Source organism: Sceloporus undulatus, chromosome 1, assembly GCF_019175285.1.
Source record: "Sceloporus undulatus isolate JIND9_A2432 ecotype Alabama chromosome 1, SceUnd_v1.1, whole genome shotgun sequence".
NCBI lineage: Eukaryota > Metazoa > Chordata > Lepidosauria > Squamata > Phrynosomatidae > Sceloporus > Sceloporus undulatus.
Window position 1 is genome coordinate 129,227,555 of NC_056522.1, and position 21,101 is coordinate 129,248,655.

Sequence of the window (21,101 nt, forward strand, 5' to 3'; positions counted from 1 at the left end):
CACCTTATTAAATAAATTACAAAGTTCAAAGACAAACTGTGCTGAATACAGACATTTTAATTACAAAAAATACTATCTGGTCTTAAATTCAGGTAAATTATTGCAAACGAAAAAGAGAAAACCATTAAGGAAGCAAGTGGGAGAAAAGATACTGATTAATTAGCAAAGGCACTTCCAACTAGTGCTTTTAATCTGTTTCTCCTTCATTTGAGGCAATAATAACAAAACTGCCACATAAAGATACAGCAAAATCTCAACCCCAAACATTTACACATTTCTAATGCAGCACAAAACCGGTGCAGTTTCATATAATGGTGCTACGTGTAAATATTTTGAGCCACTCAGAAATCTGGAGTTTCAGATTATCCAGTTTTGTTACTGATGCATTTTTGTGCCGAAGTTTATTTGCTTGTTTTTTTTTAAAGAAGAAAGCACTGTGAATACATAAAATTTATATTTCCTATAGTTTGTTTTTCACCCTCCTCTACACCATAAATTTATGTATGCATACTTGGAAAAGCCTTCAAAACAGGTAATAGTTGTGTGAATTTATGCATGTTGGTATCATGGTCAATTAAAAACAAACAAACAAACAAACAATATAATCAGTGGACACATACCTGTCTTTAAAGAAGAGAGGGAAAGTAATGCACAAATAAGCTAGAGAAAAGTGTGCATGCCTCTTTTCTTATGTTAATTCTCCTAGTTCCCCTTGAATTAGGAGCAACGGAACATAAGACAGAGAAAACCACAAGAATAAGAGAGGAATGAAAAGGAGATTGACAATTTTAAAGGAACTATCTAAGTGGCTTAACCTAATTTGAGGATATGGTTCAGAACCCTAGACAGCTCCTTTTGAAGTTGGGAATAAAAATAAGGAGAGAGTCCCCATGTTCCTGACACAGAAGCTGCCAGCTATCCTAAATGAGTGAAATATTTTCATACACTAATATATTGATGAAGTTGTTCTCTTGTTATGTCCCATATTGTGGCACTGACATGTAAAGGTGGCTCCTAAGTGAAACTAATAATATATATTTCCTTGTGCACCATTTATAATACCAGCACAGATGCAGAGAGATGTGTTTGATCCATGTGCATATCGTGGTATCTATCAATATTTGAAGTTTAAAAGTGTGTGTCTTTGACAGAGAGAATTGGGTGGGGGGGGGGGAGAAAGAGAAATAGGGATTGAAGTATCTCCATTTTAGCATCCCAACTCATTCTGGTTTGGCAGTACTGGTTCATCACTATCTTGATTGTTCTAGGATATGTATGATCCTCCAGATGCAGTAGAACTGCAACTTCTATCATTTTTAACCATTGGCTAAGCTGACTGGAGCTGCTGGGAGTTACTGTGTAAGAACATATGCACTTTGCCAACTCTTCTGCTTAATGCACTAATTGGTGAAGTGTGGGATGATGCAGAGCTTTCTTCTATATTGTTCTGACTACAAATTACTGCTATATGTTGGTTGTATATCTCCAGAAGTTATAGTCCAAAACAATAGCATTTCCACATTCCCGAATGATGTCATTAGGGAACAGAAACTGATTGGTTACATATCAACCACCCTGATATGATAAATTCCAAATGTGAAAAATCTCAACATTATCCTGTTGTCAGTGGTCAAAGCCTGTTCAGATCATGTTCTAAAGAGCTTCATCTTAAGTTCTAATGATGATTTTGGTTGGCTTCAATGCAATTAACTCAGGACTTTCTGAAAGCCTGTACTCTAGAAAATGATTTCTGCACAGCTTGACTGTGTCTGTTTGATGTCTCCTGTCATCTCTGTTAGCAAGATCTCATGAGAATGAAGGCAAAATCAGGCCTGTTGTCTGCAGAAAATGGAGATTTTTGGATCCAATTGGAGCCAAATGAATACAGCACCACTTCCAAGATGTTATTGACAAGGCTGCTGCCTTTCTGGCTTGTCAGCACTTCCTGGCCTTGTGCTAATATGTTAGTCATTAATATCCTGTTACAGAAAGGTGGACAAAGCCAAATGACAATCAATGCCCTGCATTTTCTCCTGCCAGAACCAAGCTAATAAACATTTTAAAGAACTGGCAAAGAGGCAAATGCTATGTCAGTAGATTACTGAAAAGAACAGTAAAATAAACACCTGAAAAATGGCTTCTAAAAATGGCTCTCAAAGACTTTTTTTCTAACCTTCCTTTGGCTTTGATGTTTTGTGTTATTTTTTTAAAAAGAAAATAGTTTTAATGAATTGCATGTACAGCGCTGTGTAAATTTACAGCGCTTCATAAATAAAGGTTAATAATAATAATAATAATATGAAGTTATGTGACAGTTTATATCTTTCTTTTTATCTCAACATGGGGAGGGAAGTCATTTAAAACCTTTCCACTAATCTTCCATCTATCCCATTTGCTTGCAATTGATCCCTAGGCATTTCCATATGTATGATCCAGTAGTGTGATTTAAGATACAGCCTTGAAGTTAAGCAGTTTTAAGTCTTAAGTTTATATTAGGAGGACATTTAAGCATGTGCTTAAGGTTCTTCCATTGAAATCAATAAAATTAAGCTGTGATTGTATTGGATGAATCATTCAATTCCTATCCTATCTTATGTGGACTGAAGTCAGGGGGATACAAAGTCGTATATCATGAAGCAGTTTCAAAGTCCTGGCACAGAGCAATATATGTTTGAAGTGAAATTCCCTCTTTTTGGCACATGCTGCATTTTTTTCAATCCACCCTTGATTTCTAATGGGGAGGAGGGCCTCCTATTCTATTCCTGGTTGAATTTCCTGATGAAGTGGCAGACCCAAGGCCAACTCTTGCTCCTACCCTTCCCCCAAACATCCGATTTGGGGACCTAAAACTGCCTACTGCAGACGAAACACTGGTATCAGTAGATTTACTTCTGCAGAATTTTTCCTAATGGTAAGTACAACCTCAAGCTTCTTTCACAACATCTCCATCAGTGGACAGGGACCCCACACCACTCTAACCTCTCTTAGATAGTTTTCAAGGAAGCTAGGTTTGCTCTGTTGTTTTTAAATTAAACATAGATGATTTAAAAAGGCTCTATTGATAGGTTTTTTTTTGGCAAAACCCAAAGATGCCTTTTTGTGCACCCTCCGATATTTCACAGATCAAAACACATGCAGCCAATTAATATCAAAATGTCACTAAGAGGGGGGAAATTGATGAGGAAGAACAGGCAAGCATGGAAGAGCTGCAGCAGTTTGCTTTTGACTGAGCCTTCTCTCTCCCCTGCTGAATTAAACTGAGTGTAAACTACTTCTGCACTTTGGTTAGTCTGAAGCAATTGAAGCAAGTTGAGGACAAAGGGGGAAAATGAGAGGATGAGAGAGAAACTAGGACATTTGAAAAGGATTACTTCAGTGAGGTAACTATTTTTAGGTTTAGAGTATAGCTTCCTGACCTTTCCTATGTATATTAAATTTCTAGAAATGCAATATACATCTCCAGCTATAATAATAATAATAATAATAATAATAATAATAATAATAATAATAATTTATTTGTGTTTCCCTGCCTCTCTCAAGGATCGAAGCAGGGTTACAGACTACTAAAATCAATACATACAATACTCTATAAAAAGGCACAAAAATATTACATCAATATTACATTATGCAATACAATACAATAATCCATCAGCATCAGCAGCCAGAGGCAAGACAGAATATCGTTGTCAACAGGCATATTGGTCTTCACTCCTTGGGGGGGGGGGGGGGCAGCTTGACAAAAGAGTATAGTTTTAAGTCTCTTTTTAAATGTTTCCAAGGCAGTCATGAGATGGAGCTCCTCAGGAAGACTATTCCAGATCTGCAGGGCCATTATTGTAAAGGCCCTTTGAGATGAGGAAACATATTTGTAAGATGGTGTTTCCAATAAGTTCTTACCAGATGTTCTGAGTGTGTGGGGCGGCTCGTAGGGGGAGATGCAGTCCCTCAAGTAACATGGGCCCAAGCCATGTAGGGCTTTATAGGTGATAACCAACACCTTGTATTGATCCCGGAAACGAATAGGCAACCAGTGAAGAGCTTTCAGCTTAGGTGTTATATGGTCAAACCTAGATACTGGCTCACATATAATATACATTTTCAACATGATACGCTCTTTTCTAACTCATAACATACACTCCTGGTCTACATGTTGTCTGCACTTTTAATTTCTAGATAGTGCAGTCCATTTAGCACCATTCATGTTGGAAGCATATAGCAATAGCAAGTACATTTCTATACCACTTATCAGTGCACTTAAGCACTCCCTAAGCGGTTTACAAAGTGTAAGGTAACTGCCCCCAACAATCTGGGTACTCATTATAGCGACCTTGGAAGGATGCAAGCTTGGGTTGAGCTTGAGCCCTTTTGCTGGGATTGAACTCGCAACTTTATGGTTTTGAGTGAGTGGCTGCAGTACAGGCATTTAACCACTGCGCCACTAGGGCTCCCTATACTTTAAGGAAACATATATTTTATATATATTGGAACAATTACTAAGAAAGTCAAAGAAGAAAGTACAAGGCAAGCTTAATGTTGAACAGAAAGAAAACAAAAATAATTATCAGGGAGGAACTACATAAATTCAACCTAGACAATGAGGAAACTGAAATAGTTAGAGTTCCCATACCTAGGATCAAACATTGATCAGAATGGAGGCTGCAATCAAGAAGTCAGAAGAAGACTAGGAATGGGAAGGGCAGCTATGAAAGAAATAGATAAGATCCTGAAGAGTAAAGATATAAACTGAATACTAAAGTTAAAATCATCCAAGCGATTGTATTTCGAATCATCATGTATAGATGTGAAAGCTGGACAATGAAGAAAGCAGATAAGAAGAAAATCAACTTATTTGAGATGTGGTGCTGGAGAATAGTGCTGAGGACAGCCAAAAAGACAAATGGGTCCTTGAACAGATCAAGCCTAAAATCTCCCTGAAGTACTCCCTGTTGTACTTTAGTCACATCATGAGAAGGCATGACTTTTTAGAAAAAACAGTGATATTAGGAAAGGTAGAAGGCAGCAAAAAAAGAGGAAGACTGCACACCAGATGGAGAGATTCAATCAGAGAGGTCACAAGTCTAAATTTGCAGGACTTAAGCAGAGCAGTGGAGGATAGGGTGCTTGGGATGTCTCATCCACAGCGTCATCCTGAGTTGGGGTCAACTCAAGGGCAGTTAATAAGAACAGCAGCAACAGCAACAGCAACAACAACAACAACATACTCTATGGAGTAACTACGAATACTTTATAGTGGACCTTATTTTCAGCACGGAGATCCTTATTCTTTATAGAGGACTTATACTGACAGAGGATTTGGAGAATCAGATACTTACTGTATCTACAGAAGGCACAATCTAGTATATTGCTTTTTAGTATGAGAAAGAATGTGCCTGCACATAGGAAGGAACTTCACTTTTCTTTGTCCCCCTCATCAAACCTTAGCTCTGCATTGGAAACCATGCTGGCTATTTCCTTAAGTTTAAGAAGCTGGAAACAGGAAAGTTAGTAGAAAAGGGTAATGCATTCAATTAATTATTAATTCCCTGACAAATCTAATCCAACTACATTTACATTAGATGGGTAAAAATCCTTCACTACTAATATTATGTTAAATTCCCATTTAAATCTAACTTACATTCTTGCTCTAAAAGCCCTACCAGAAGCCTTTAACTTCTCCCACCCACAGCCTTTGTTTGTGTCGTGAGCTTGGGAGAGAAGGAACAGTTGTATTAATTTTAGATGACTCAATTTCTCATCTACTTGACTAAGCACCCCCCAACATACCTACCTACCTACCTACCTACCTACCTACCTACCTACCTACCCTTCCCTTCCCTTCCCTTCCCTTCTTTCCTAACAAAAGATTTAAATTCCAGCTAGCATAACTGTTTGTGCTCATGGATGGATGAAAGAGGATGAATGAAAGGGGGTCAGTGCTTCCAGGACAGAAAGCACTCTCGCCTTTCACTAGGGGATGTACAGTTGGCCCTTCTTATACAGTGATTTTTTATACATGGATTCAAGCGTACACGATTTGAAAATGTTCAAAAAATGTATACATTTTAAATATCAAACCTTGATTTTCCATTTTTTATAAGCAACACCATTTTGCTATGTCATTATATTTAATGGGACTTGAGCATCCACGGATTTTGTTATACGCGGGGGATCTTGGAACCAAACCCCAGCGTATAACAAGGGGCCACTGTACTTACATTGACCTGTTGATAAGTCCACTCAGGTTTTTTTGGGTCAATTTTGGGTCAACTAAAATTTCTAGACATATACATGAGTATAGACATTTCACATGGAGTCTTGGAGGCAATGAAAATCAGTTCACATTATGAGATTGTTCTTTTATGGGGAACATAGGTTATGACATGTGACATGAACCAATTTTTCTGTTTTGGGAACTTGCGTGATTCAACACCCCAATGAAAAGCAGAAAACAGGGAAACTTCACCATATTCCAAGACTATTAAGATAGTCTTCATATTTTCATATTATCTAAGCATTACAACAGTCGGCCCTTGCCTTACGCGGGGGATCCGTTCTGGACCCCCCTGCGTAAGGCAAATTCTGCCTATGCTCAAGCCCCATTAGAAACAATGGGGCTCGTGCACAGCGGTGCGCAGGGCGCCATGGGCGTGCACGCCCATTCATTTGAATGGGATGTGCTGCCCCGCGTGCTCCTGCAGCTTGTGCGTGTACGCTCAAGACTGTGTAAAATGTGCCCGCCTATAACATGGACGCACTGTATATCGTTATTTATCATGTTACCTATACTGGTCAATGACCGAATAAATTTTATTACATTATTATCATGTTACATGTCTGAAAAAAGTCTTAGCCAACTTCTGGGAAATACAGTAATAGTTAAGATTAAACAATTCAAGGAAATTAGCTGACTTCTGAAAATGTAAATAAAGCAATTTCTGTTCGCTTACGATTGAATGAAATTGTGCTGCTTGGTAGACACACAGCCTTGAGTTTTATATAATGCATGTGGTCATGCAACAAATAATCAGTATAATATACCACACTGCATCTATTACAAAAAGCTGATATATGCAGTGAAACAGAAAAAGTAAGATAAAACTTTGATTTCATTGTGGATACTAGTTGCAATATAAAAGTAACAATCCCAAATTTTTACTTTACAGAAGAAAGTAAAGCAAAGCAAATTAGTTCACAGAGAATTTACATAAAGACCCCCCAAACCGTCTTAATGACAGAATTCTTATTTTCTTTTAAAGAAACTACAGATTATGGAAATAATAATGAATATACACTACATGAATACTTACATTAGCCAAATGAGCTAACTCTATCTCTAAAAAGGAATCCGACGTTTTGGGCTCAGGTCTTATGGTGACCACAATGATTTTGGAATTAACGACTGTGTAATTTCTGTGGGGAGGTGAAGCACACATGGTTAGAACACAGCATTCCTTCAAATGATAATTTGATGCAATCAAGCCAAAGAGAAATTGTATGAACATTTTGAAAAGATACTAGGCTTGACAAGATTTTAAATTCATTTCCCCACATGCAATTTATCATAAATAGAATTGCCCCTGTTATCAGACATAGTAAAGATTAAAGAGAGCCATTGTGCTGATCCAAGTGCCATTCATAAAGTATGATTCATTGATTAAAAAGACAGATTGACAACACAAACCTTCAGGCAAACCTTTAAAGAGCTATAAATTCATTTATCTCAAGGTGAACCTCATAGGCTTGTTTTACACAAAATAAAACATATTTCTTGCAAAGTTCTGGCATGGCTGTTTTGCTGACTGCTAACTGAAAAAGTTAAGATGGATGACAGCACTGAGAGTTTCCTCAGAATCAATTTTTTTTTATATATATAACCCAGGAGATTTAAAAAACATTTAGTTGCACATTTGAGTATGTAACTGGATTGGTCAAACAGAATCTAAGGGATCAATTCACAGATCATTTAAATAGGCTTGATTCCACTGGTTTCCTTAGGGGTTTATTTTGGTAAGATTGTAGCTTGACCTAAGGCCCACTGAAAATGTTAGGAGAGTTAATATCCCAGTTTTGACTTGATCCCTTAGAAAACCATCATCAAACCATTTACACCAGAACTGTCCAATTCATTTTTTAAATACTATTGTGTAGGGAATATTTTCAGGGTTAACAAAGCACCCTACTTTACAGAGCAGTCCCCCAGATTTACCCCTCTTTATATTGATTCCTGTAGTTTATGTTTCAGGGTGCTTTGAAACAACAGCTACTCCAGAGCCCTATTTGAGATTATCATGGAGAGGCCAGTTTTGCATTGTATATGTGTGTATGTTTGGGGAGGGAGATTTAAAGATCTGAAATTCAGTATTTTAAAGGTTTATTCTGTCTGCCAGCTCCCCCTTTACAAAACAGAAATGAAAACATATTTCAGAAAGAAATGTTGTTTCCAAAATTTCCCTCATCCCTTGATGTTAGTGTTCTGGATCATCTGACTAACATTATAGAAATTCGCAGTTGTTTTCGATTTTTTAATTTCCAAATGCAAGGCACTGTGTTCATGCCATTTGTAGCAGATTTTCATTCTTTTTTTTTTTTTTTTGTATTTTCTCTCCCTCTACATCACCAGTATCCATGTGCACATTGATGAACTATGGAAAAATATTCTGATGTGATCACATACCTAGTTGTATCACAATTCTTTGCATGCTATATTTTTTATCTGCAGCAATAGCAGCAGCAACATCAAGCAGACAATGTGGTTATATACACAGCTGTGTCACCATTCTTTTGGGATCACTTATGTACATCAGTAAAACCACGCATGAAACAAGTTATTAATTCATGGTTGATATTGCGTTTGCTGGTTTCCTTCATGCAGACTTGGCGTTGAAGACCTACTTTGGGTTCAAGAAAGTAACTGTGGTCCAGCACAAGTGCAAAAAGGGGGAAGGATCCCTCTCTACTGTAATCTTCAACACCACCTCCCACAGAGGAAAAGACTTCCAGTGGAATGTGGGGGGGGGGAGGGGGAGAACTGGCAAATATTATTTCTTCCTGTCCTGTAGTCTAATATTATTATTATTATTATTATTATTAACCTTTATTTATAAAGCGCTGTAAGTTTACACAGCGCTGTACATCAATAGTTAAGATTCAATACATAGGCTATTTCCAATCTGCAGAAACAATCCAGTTTGACACCACGTTAACTGCCACCACTGAATGCTATGGAATTCTGGGAATTGTAGATTTATGAGACATTTAGGTTTCTCTGTCAGAGATATCTGGTGTGACAGCAAACTACAAATCCCAGAATTCCATAGAACTGAGCCATAGTAGTTTAGTGTTGTCAAACTGGATTATTTCTACAGTGTTGATGCAGGCCTTGTGTTTTATTAATGTAAATATGATCACCAGTAAAAGGGTTGCACATGGGGGACAAGCTACAAGCAATCAGAATGTATCAGATATAGAAGCCACATTAGAAATTCTCCTAATTAAATCAATGTTAAGGAATCTTACTCCTGGCTGGCAACAAGAACAATAAAGTAAATTGAACGTGGTGGATAAGGTGGAAGGAGAGCCACCATGTTGTAGTGGTTTGAGCATTGGATTATGGGTTTGAATTCTGGTTCAGCCATGGAAACCAACTCGGTGACTTTGGGCAAGTCACACACTCTCAGCCTCAGAAAATAACAATGGCAAACCCCTTCTGAAGAAACTTGCCAAGAAAATACCGTGATAGTTTCCCGTTAGGGTTACCTAAGTTGAAAACAACTTCAAGGCACGCAACAACAGCAACAACAAAGGTGGAAAAGGACTGCTATTCTCAATTATAGATGTATCATATATATATTAGATACATAGTGACTTAACTATAAATATAGGTGTTCCTCATCAATAATTTCATACAGTCTGAACCCAGACCAGTTCTGGGGGGAGGTTGAATATAAATTAAAGAACCCAACATGGGGAAGGTATTTGCCTTCTTTACATACCTACCCATAATAGTGCCCCTGCAGTGTTCTTTAGGACAGCAGTACCAAACAGAAAGTTAAATAGGCAGTACATCACAAAATAGATGCTCACTAGCACAACGATTTGGCCACTGAACAACATTTTGTTTTGTTTGTGAAGGGACTGCTGTATAAATTAGCAGCAATGAGCACAATGACTGGATGGTAACTTTCAGAAGTATTCAAATACCTGTTGGGGATGGCAGACTGCTTGTGGGCTTCTGAGGAGCATCTATTTCTTTCACTGAGGAAAATAAAAAGCTGGGCTTGTGGTCTGATCTACCAGTCTTTTCCTGAATGTCAAAGGTTCCTGTATGATTGGTTTTATAGGTCTCTCTCTCTCTCTCTCTCTCTATATATATATATATATATATATATAGAGAGAGAGAGCTTAGTCTTTCATTAAAATATTTCAATGCACTACCACTTAAGCTCCCTCTCCAAAGAATCCAGAAAAGCAGACAACATTAATTTTATTTTTATTGGATGGAGGCCTACTGTGGCCTTTGATATATGCTTTGCCCTCCCTCTTTTAAGATGATTTGCCACACATTTCTACTACTGTACCAAACAAGGGGGAAAAAGAAATACTCTGATTGTACATATTATATCACAAAATGATTTTATTGCTTGAAGGTAAATCCCAGGCAATATCTAGCAATCACTCGGTAAAGATTGCAATATATTTTTCTCCAACAGAATCACTGGAAATTAAGTTTGTAGCTGCCCTATTTTAAATTAGTTTTTCATTTTTCCAATAACACTATAAATTAGTGTTCTGCACTCGCCTGGTAGCCAAATAAATATCTGCAGTGAAAACCTTATTAATGATGAAAGGCAAATTTTCAATGCCACACATAAAGACATTCATGAAATGACCCTTGGAATTATTATGAAGCACTGCATCTAAATCTCTATGTGCTGGGCAGAAAAAGTGGGAAGTGACTCAAGTACATGCAATAAAGAGAGTGCAAAAACATACTGGATTACAATGTTTAGTGACTTTTCTTATATATCATGCAGAGCATAAAATTGTCTGATTAGCCTTTAAAGTTTCCATCAGTTTTCTTCCATTTCCAGAAATGAATGGCGTAGCTGTTTATGGGCCTTGTGAACACTTGTGACTGAGTAACGCTTTCTAGCTGAGATCACTTTGGATCTCACATCCTCACAAATCTAGCCCTTTCATCAAAGTACTTAATGTACAAAACTGAGTCCTGCTGTTTTTAAATAAAGATGGACGTTTTAGTTATTCTGGAAAGGTTTCTGGTTAATGAGGCTCCACTTATTGTTTATGAGTTTGTGAAATGCTTCAGGACACTTCTGGCATAAAACTTATGTTGAACCAGAAGCAACTCTCCACTCATTGCAGAAACAGAACCTGTGTGATCACTGATGTATAGGTAGGAACAAATTATGCCATGCTTCAGTATTTTCAGAATTCATCTACATTTGTCTTGTTGAAGGGGAATCCACATAAGTATGTGATGAAAGACCCTTGGCTGTCTAGAGAGGGAAATGCATGATACTGTGTGGTTTATGCTAGGAAACCATCAATTAAACTCAGTAAAAGCTTTTTTCCAGAGTAAGGAAGATGAAGGGCAGAGGTTATGTACTAGTGAAGATAAAACAAAAACATCATGGGAGATTCATTTCAGGTCTGAAATACAGGAAAGTCTAATCCAATTTCAAAGAGTGTTGCTGTGAAGACAGCTATGCTATTAATTTCAGAGTATTATAAAGATTTCTATACTGCAGGGTTGCCCAACTTGGAAGGAGGTAGGGGCCGAAATTAAGGTCAGCTAGGTTGTTCGGGCCACCAATAGGTTTAGGACAGTGAAATGCAGGACATTTAGGTGAAATGCAGGTCATTCAAGCAAAATGGAGGACAAGACCAAATAAAAGCTGGAAGCATATAAATGTAAATCCATACTTCTTAGCCATGCTCAAAATGGAGGACGTTGTAGAATCCCTCCTCCTGGACAGGAAGGCTGAGATGGGGGGGGCATGTCAGGGAAAAGGAGGGAAAGTCTGGTCACCCTACCTAGGGGCAAAGCCTCCCCTCCCTCCCTTCTTTCTTTCCTTTTTTATTTCCTTGCATCCATCTTTCTTTCTTTCTTTCTTTCTTTCTTTCTTTCTTTCTTTCTTTCTTTCTTTCCCTCCCTCCTTTCTTCCTTACCCTGCTCCCTCCCTCCCTCTCTCCCTCTCTCCTTCTTTATTTCCTTGCTTCTTTCGTTCCTCCCTCCTTTCTTCCTTTCCCTGCTTCCATCTTCCCTCCATCCCTCCCTTCTTGTCCTTTCTATTCTTCCTCCTACCCTCCCTCCCTCCCTTCTTTCCTTTCTCCTTTTTTTCTTTCTATAGGAAGAGGAGGGGGAAAGAGACAAGGACATCCGCCCACTGCATTGTCTTCCTCCTCCTCCTCCTCCTCCTCTGCCGAGTTGTTCACTTTCAAGAGGGAAGGCTACCTGCCTGGCAAAATCTCCAGGCCACTCAAAGGCGAACAACACAGCAGAGGAGTAGCAGGACAATGTGGTGGGTGGGCTTCCGTATCTCTTTCTTCCATCCTCTCTTGTCTTTTTTCCCCATCGCTGGGTGGCCAGCCTTGTGAGGAGGAGGAGGAGGGGGAGGGGGACTGGGGAAAGAGACAAGGCAACCCACCCACCGCATTGTCCTCCTCTTCCTCTTCTGCCAAGTCGTTCATCTTTGAGTGGCAAGGCTGTCCCCCCGGCAAAAACCCCAGGCCACTCAAAGGTGAATGAAATGGAAGAGGACAAGGAGGACAACGCGGTGGGTGGGTTGCCTTGTCTCTTTCACCCTCCTTCTCTTCTGCCGAGTTGTTCACTTTTGAGCGGCCTGGGGGCTTTGCCAGGTGTGCAGCCTTGTGAGGACGAGAATCCCAAATCCCAGGCCACCTGCCAAAAGCACAGCAGTCTCCTCCTCCTCCTCCTCCTGCCCCCCCTACTCACCCAAACCAAGGGCCTAAGGCCCGATCCTAGGCTGCTCGCCAAAAGCACAGCGGTCTCCACTCCCATCCACAACCTGCCCTCTCTCGCTCTTTTGGTCTCTCACTCCCTGCTCTCTCTCTGCCCTCCTGGCTCTACTCTGCCACTTGCTCTGCAAAAAGCTGGTCCCTCTGGGCCTGCGTGGCCAAAGGGGTGAGAGGAGCTGTAAGCCTGTCTCCAGCAAAAGCTCTCCTGGGAAGGAGAGGCAAAGTCTCGGGGAAGAGTCCATTGCTCCTGTCCTCCAAAGCCCCGTGCAATCAGGGAGTACTCTGGGAGATGGGACATCCTCCTCCTCCTGACCATTTGGCCTCAGGCCCCCAGAAATCCTTTGGCGGACCACATGAGCCCTTACCCTCTCCCGGGCCACATGTTGAGCACCCCTGCTGTACTGCCTCATATCAAAGATATGTTGGTTTACAAAAATGGAAAAATAGAAATAATTTATCACCCTCACTTTTGTCTCTGTTCTGGGCATGGGCAGGGAAAATGCGTGGCTGGATGAAAATAGAGTTTATCACACACTAAACTTTCGGCAAGGTGTCGCCATGCCATCGCCGATCCTAACCCATCCCCAAGCTGGGCTGAAGTGCATGGATTTTTCTCAGCCAGAAAGCTTTCCAGCTGAGCAAAATTCACATGCCGTAACCCAGCTCAAGGATGGGTTAGGGTCGGCGATAGCATGGGGATACCTTGTTGACATTTTAGCATGCGATAAACTCTGTTTTCACTTGGCCACACACGTTCTCTGCCCGTGCACAGAACGGAAACAAAAGTGCATGCAATAAATTCCATGTTGGTATGTAACCATGACAGTTACGTAGCTTACTGGTCAGCAGCTTCTGCAATCGATGAGAGTTTGTTCCCAGTGGTTGGGAAGCAGTTGATTAATGTTCCCACCCCTTTATGCAAACAATCTACATTTTGACCAGCAGAAGCAGCATCCCTGTCCTAATCCCTCTTTGTAGCAGAGATCGTTCACATGAGGGGGCAGTTAGAATTTCATTTAGCCATTTTCTGTGTGACAAAAGAACAGACCACCAATGATCACAGTGGCTGTTGCCCAGTAAGTAGGGATTGGGGGATATTTGCAGTCTCTACATAGCTACTAAACTAGCTGTGTAACTATGGACCTAGCCACATTGGCCCCGGGACATGATGGGGGCATGATGAAAGGGAGCAGGATGAGAACAGAATGGGGGCTATCACCCATTTTACCACATGCCGGAATGCCACCGGAAGTTCCCATTGCATTCTTGATCTGTCCCATAGGAGGCGATTTTCAGGAACTGTTTAGAAGCGTTGCTGAAAATTGCTTTCTGGGGGATGGATCAGGAATGCAATGGGAACTTCCAGCGGCAGTGGCGGCATTCTGGCATGCAGTAGAATGGGTGATGGCACCCATCCTGTTCTCATCCCGTTCCCTTTCACCACGCCCCCACCACATCCCAGGGGCAATGCAGTAAGGTCCTATAAATTAAACATTTGTAACTGTCGTAGAGATTCCTTTATTTGCAAAATTGTTTTAAATTGTTATATAATTTTCTATTGTTTCAGCTTTCATTAAAGTTACTTAACTTCATTCCACCTTGAGATTTTGAATATGGAGAAGGAGAGATTTATTATGAAATAATAAATAAATATTTGTTCATAAACAAGGAATTTCTAAATGAAAACGGCTCCTATGATGTGACTATGCTACATTCTGGCTCTCTGAGAGTCTTACTAGCAAGACAACACACAAGGTGATCTTATATCTTGTGTATATTTGAGCTGAGATGGAAATAATATTCAATGTTGTTTGTTGCTTGTGTGAAGAATAGGTTTCTTATCAGCTGGAAACCCAACTGGAAAGAAGAACACAACATAAAACAAAAGTAAACGATCATTCTCTTTGCCCAAATACCACCAGTTCTGCATGTGTAAACAAATCTTTAACATTTGTTTGTGGAAACTAGGACGTGCATTGAAAAAAAACTATTTTATGCATAAAGATTAACAATATTTGCAAAAGCACTATTCAACAAAAACACACGAGGCTTTTTTAAAATGCAGAATGTGCATTTTTTTGCACAAACCCCAACCATTTTGCAAAAAATTCACATATGTTTCTTGAAAATAGTCTGGAAGCCAAACTTTTTGTACACAAAACCTCATGTATTTCTGCACAGAATAATTTTCTGAAATTTCCTGAAAACCCAGAACAAAAAACCTTGTAAGATTTTGCAATCATGGATGGGAAAATGTATTATTATTCCTTACACTGTTACTTAAGAGTTGTAAGCCAAAATATGGATGGACCCATATAACAGCTTCCATTATTGCAACTAGTGACTGCTTTTACCAGCCATTCACTGTTCTTAAGTATCATACCTGGTAATGCTAGTGATAGTTGGGTTATTAGATACTTTCCAGTTTTAAAAAGGTATAACTGATGCCTCTGTTGTGGGATAAACAAACAAGCTTCATTTATATACCGCTCCATAACGCCTAAGCAGTGTCTAAGCGGTCATTTTAGCGACCTCGGAAGGATGCAAGCCTGAGTCGAGCTTGAGCCCTTTTCCTGGTATTGAACTCAGAACGTTATGGTTTTGAGTGAGTGGCTGCAGTACAGGCATTTAACCACTGCACCACCAGGGATACCTGTGGAAAAATATGGTTCTCTTCCTAGACTCCTCTCAGAGGTATAACAGATATGATATGGAATTCCTCAACAGATGATTATGAAGATTATCGCACCGGGTTCTCGGTCCGGCCCGGCAGGAAACGGAAACGAGTGGGGGACGGATTTTGCCGCACACACCCGTCCCTCACTCGTTCCGTTCCCCCTCTCTTCCCTGCCCATTCCATTCCAGAAGGAATGCTTTTTGAGAACTGTTCAGAACACTTTTCAAAAATTTCCCCCTCTGGAATGGATTGAGAATGGAAGAGAGGGGGAACGGAACGAACAAGGGACGAGTGCGTGCGGTAAAATCCTTCCCCCACTCGTTCCGCACTCATCCCAGCTCCTTCCGTTCCGTGCTCAGAACGGAACGGAAGGAGCCAATGCGGTAAAGTTCTATGTGATACAGGTACAAGTGGTAGTGACAGGGCCTTCTCAGTGGCTGCTTAGGCTCTGGAACTTCCTTGACAAGAGAGGCCAGAATGAGCTCTCTTTTTGCTTACCACCCTTTTCTAGGCAAAGACCTATTATTATTATTATTATTATTATTATTATTATTATTATTATTATTACCATCATTATCCCAATAGTCTTTGGTCTGCCCTGCTTAGAGTCTCCTTAGACTTCCCTACCTCTACTTAGTATTCGTGGCTCATATTTAAAGCACCAGGAGCCTTTTTGCACTGTACAATTACAGCACTATGATTCTAGTTTAGGGAGACTTTTTTTGAATTCTCAGCCACAGAGCTCATTTGGTGCCTCTAACCAAACTGCAAATCCTAGGATTCCATAGGATTCAGATGTGGCAGTTGAAGTAGAATCATAGCCCTATAGTGCGAAAATGCACCAGGAGATGGTTCTTCCTAAAATGTGAAGGATCACCATCCCAACAGTGCCTTTAGTCTGACAGGTTCAATCTTCTTTTGATTTCCAAGGACATTCCTTTGGGTGAACCCCGAACTTCCCATGGCAGCAGGCTTTCCACAACAGGATGAGAGGCCCAATGACTGTTTTGGGTTCCAAAGCCATGATTAGATCTTGACCTGACTTGTTAAACCTGAAGGCACAGCAAAACTTTAAAGAAGATTGCTGCTGGCCACAGGGAGAACTTCCCTAAATGCTTAGGATATTAAGTAGCATTCCTTTCAAGTAGATCAATTGTGCTGAGATGCATGAAGTAGCCTTTCCATCAAATAGATCAATTGACATGAAATGCATGATTATATTTTATCCCATAAAAGCTCTTCACCATTTTCTCTTACTAGCTATGTTCATTCATCATTGTTCAGATTTAAATACCTATTGCCCAATTATCATTTTAAAACTACTCATCAGTTTAGGTTACCTCAAGGTTAATGTTTTGCTTTCACTTAAGCTGTATATTGCACTGAAATAACAGAAAGACAGTTTGAAACAGAGGAATTTACATAGGTGCTATCATAGGCATAACAGAAGTTTGGATCTAAGAGGCAAGAGCTGTTCATTAAAATTAAGGGCAATAAAAGCCAGGGCCAGTTCAACTCATGAGCAGAGACATGAAGAATATTCAGAATATTATAGTCTCATCCTTGATAAGAATGAGTAATAGCAGGGCAAGATACCACACTGAAAACAACGTAAATTGCTACAAACTTTTTCACCCCAAGAGTAAGAGATCAAAGCTTACTTCCGGCATCATCAGCAATAGCAAAGAACATTATAATACAAATACCCTTCATGGTATTTTGGTCTGAAGAAAAGGCCTGAAATGGTCTGAGGAAAAGGCCTGAAATGTGAAAAAGTGTGGGGAAATGTACAAAAAACCTTTCATCATCCTAAGCAGGGAGAAAACTTTTGAAATGTTTACTACTTTTCTGGATTACAATTTTCTGAATCTCTAGCTACCATGGCCAAAAAGTAAGTTTGGATTCCCCAAAAGTAACTTTTCGAAGGTCTCCACACACATCTGAGAATTTCTGCTGATCAGTTTGTTTATACTGATCAAAGGCCCCTGTCTGCTAGAGTTGCAGTTGTAACTTACCTTAAAGTGGGTAAAATGAGGTCTAGATTTTTGTACAGTACTGCTCCAAGCACAAATACAGTGGATTCATCTAGTTCTAAAATGAAAGAGGGTAAGGTGAAAGGGAAGAGACAGAATACAAAACATACATTAATTCTCTTGCTTTCTGACTCTTTTCAACTTAGGCATCATCTGCACAGCAAAGATTTTACACCGCTTTAACTGCCATGGCTTAACGCTATGGAATCCAGGAAACTGTAATTTGTTGTAGCAGTAGAGCTGTCTGAAAGAGAAAGCTAAATATCTCACAAAACTACAAATCCCAGAATTCCATAACATTGAGTCATGGCAGTTAAAACGATGTCAAACTGCATTATTTTTGCAGTGCCAATGAGGCCTAAGTCAGCAGAGGGGTGCATGGAATAATATTTATTATTGTGAAAGAAGTTTCATCTTTAAGGAAAATATAATTGTAACATGAAATATGATTCATCATATTCTGTCATCAAATATTATATATATATATATATATATATATATATATATATATATATATGGGGTAAGTGCGCGCACGCACACACGTACACACACACACAATTGGGACATCTCACATGATTTAAGGCACTCAGTAGAACGGCTCCTTTGTGAGAGTCATCATTTGTGGCTAAACCATTCCAGCATTTTATGATACATTCTTCCTTGATTATGAAAGATTCATGGGAGTTATTCTTAGAAGACATTCTCCTCCTCATAATACTGAAGAGGTTAGACTCTCCATTGCAGTTGTTTGAGACTATAGTCATAAAGTTTTGCAATCAGAAATCAATGCATTTGGTCCTGGGAAAGGTTCAACACTAAAACAATACGAAGAGTGTTCTATGCATCATGCGCTAGGGAACTGCAGTTTGTCAGAAGTCAACATGGAAGCATAGCCAACCCTATCTAGGCCACCTGTGTGAAATCCATGTTTTCTGCATCCACAATTCCATGATTCATTCACATACGGAGGGCAGATAATCACAGGTTTATCTCTTCACATTACTCTACCAGCGGGCTCTCTAGCATGTGCACATAAAGGACCCTAAATCTAGCCATACTTTACAATGGGAGGCTACAGCTTTACCTTGGTTGCATAGCTTCTTTCCTTCCCAATCAACTGCAAATTATACTGTACACCCAACTGTAAATTCCCCAAACTCACCAACAGACCACTCAGAAGGATGGGAGAAGAGGAACTGGGTCTTTTGAGCTCTATGATAATCCAGAGCAGGGAAATAACTACTTAAAGTAACTACTTCCTTTTTGAAATCACCAAAGCATTAACTAAGCATTGGAAATATAATATAAAGACCCAAATTTACTACTTCTGTCATGACTTCATTTTCACCATTTTTATAGATGAAAGGGATGAAGATGGCTCACTATGGTGCGTTTTAAATAATAGAACAATGGCTTATAACATTCTCAGTTTTCTAAAGTAATGAAAATGGAACAATTTAGTTATTTTCAAATAACAGGAAAGCAATTTTAAATTGCAGTTATATGTGTAACTATCTACTTGGAGCTGGAATTTTTTCCTTTTTCCTATAATTTTTAACTTTCTAAGTTCCAAATACAAGAACTTGCTAAACTCTGTGATTATTTCACATCACACACAGAGCTCCATTTTTGCAAGGATCAAAATATCTTGTAAAGAGGCCAAAAGATTATAGCAGTTACTCACACCCCAAACCATTAAGGCTGCTCATGAAGCATGCACACAGGTCGAGACTCATCTCTGAGGATTTATCCCATCAACCACTGTTGTCATCACTACACCTTTGGTTGCTAACTTCCTTTTGGTCCAAAGGGAAATAGAAATACCAGTGTGCACCTTAATATATGGCAGCAGAAGCATACAGGGGCCAAAATGAGGTCTCCAAAGAAATCCAAAGATCTCAAGTCTACAGGTGTAAGAACTGTATGATGGAAATATGTGAGCCAGCCATGTCATAACAAGACTATCTTAACTTCAGAGGATTCTTTCTAACATTGTTGCCTCAACCACAACCATGCTTGCTAGATACAAGGAGTTTGTGCATAAAGATTGGGCTATAATACTAATCATCAGATGGATGGTAAAATATACTGATCAAACAAATGTACAATCTCAGAAACCAGAGATTCCATGCTCTCCGATTTGGACACCTCAGTGTGATCTTGTCCTACTATATTCATGGATTTTGCATCCATGGATTGAAAATATTCAACAATTTAAAAATTCCCAAAAGCAAATCTTGATTTTGCCATTTTATATAAGATTTTATTACATTACTGCATATAATGGGACTTGAATATCCACTAATTTTGGTATCCATGGGGGTCCTGGGGGTCCATGGGGTAGCCAAATCCTAGCAGATTCCAAGGGCCCATTGTATGTGGATGGGTTGCTTTTTTGTGTATTTTACCTGTTGACATAGGAGTGAAGATATTTTTTGGAATGACAACTCTGTCTTCTGAGTTCCGTGCCCATTCGACCATCCCTTTCCTTCCTTTCATGGGGAAATTGATGTCCGTTAGAACAGATGCTGCAGGAAGCTTCTGAATGCTAGCCACTATTGAGAAAAAAGCATACAGAAACAAGTGTCAAACAGAACTCTGGGTTTACACTTCAGAGTAATGCTATTAAGCTGGATCATAGCTGGAAAAGTAAATACGACTCAAGGTACTGACAAGGAGAAAAAGTGCTTATCATAAAAACATCATAAAGAAATCCATGTACAATGTAATCTTATATACATTTGATCAGAAGGAAGCATCATTGAGTTCAATGGAGTTACACCCAGGTAAGTATGTGTCAGAGATTGCAAGCTTACAACAACAGAAGTGAAGAAGATGACAAGCTTATGAACGGTTAATAGTTAATACTGTGGACGAATATTATGGCCTTGATTCTCTCACTTGTCAGTCAGGTTCAATATCTTAATCAGAATTATTCACTTTGTTGGCTCATGCCCTGAAATTCACATGGAAGGACATAGTGGAGCCATGTCTTTAGAGCATATTCTTAAACTGATTGAAAATGACAGAACTAGGAAGAGGATGTTGCAAATTGCTAGGGGAAATATAACTTCTAGAAACAGGCTAATGAAGCAATAACAATGCTGCTATCCCTTGAACGACAAAATAAGATTTAAAAACAAGCCCCATTAAGTAGATTGACACATTAGCAGCCTGTAGTCTGTTTTTGGACAAAGCAAATGTAGAAACCAGTATCTCATAAGACATTTTCCATTACTCCTCACCATGAAATGTAATTAGCATCATATTATTACTCTCTTGCTCAGCACATTTAGCAAGCAAAATGCTATGGAAATCTTATTTCATTTACCTTCACTGTGACTGGACAACTTCAGCTTTTCTTTGGTAAGAATTTATTCAATTTTGGAAAA

At 39.3% G+C, this 21,101-nt stretch overlaps 1 protein-coding gene across 5 annotated transcripts in view; it reads right to left on the minus strand.

The window, feature by feature from the left end:
* ADGRB3 (adhesion G protein-coupled receptor B3) overlaps positions 1 to 21,101 on the minus strand; it is a 625,822-nt gene that overhangs the window by 267,952 nt on the left and 336,769 nt on the right. For all 5 annotated transcript variants that reach the window (XM_042465745.1, XM_042465739.1, XM_042465732.1 and 2 more), the window contains 3 exons: positions 20,118 to 20,264; positions 17,692 to 17,767; positions 7,308 to 7,410 (listed from right to left, as the gene is read on the minus strand). In XM_042465745.1, the coding sequence (XP_042321679.1) occupies positions 7,308 to 7,410; positions 17,692 to 17,767; positions 20,118 to 20,264 (326 nt within the window). The remainder of the gene's footprint in view (positions 1 to 7,307; positions 7,411 to 17,691; positions 17,768 to 20,117; positions 20,265 to 21,101) is intronic.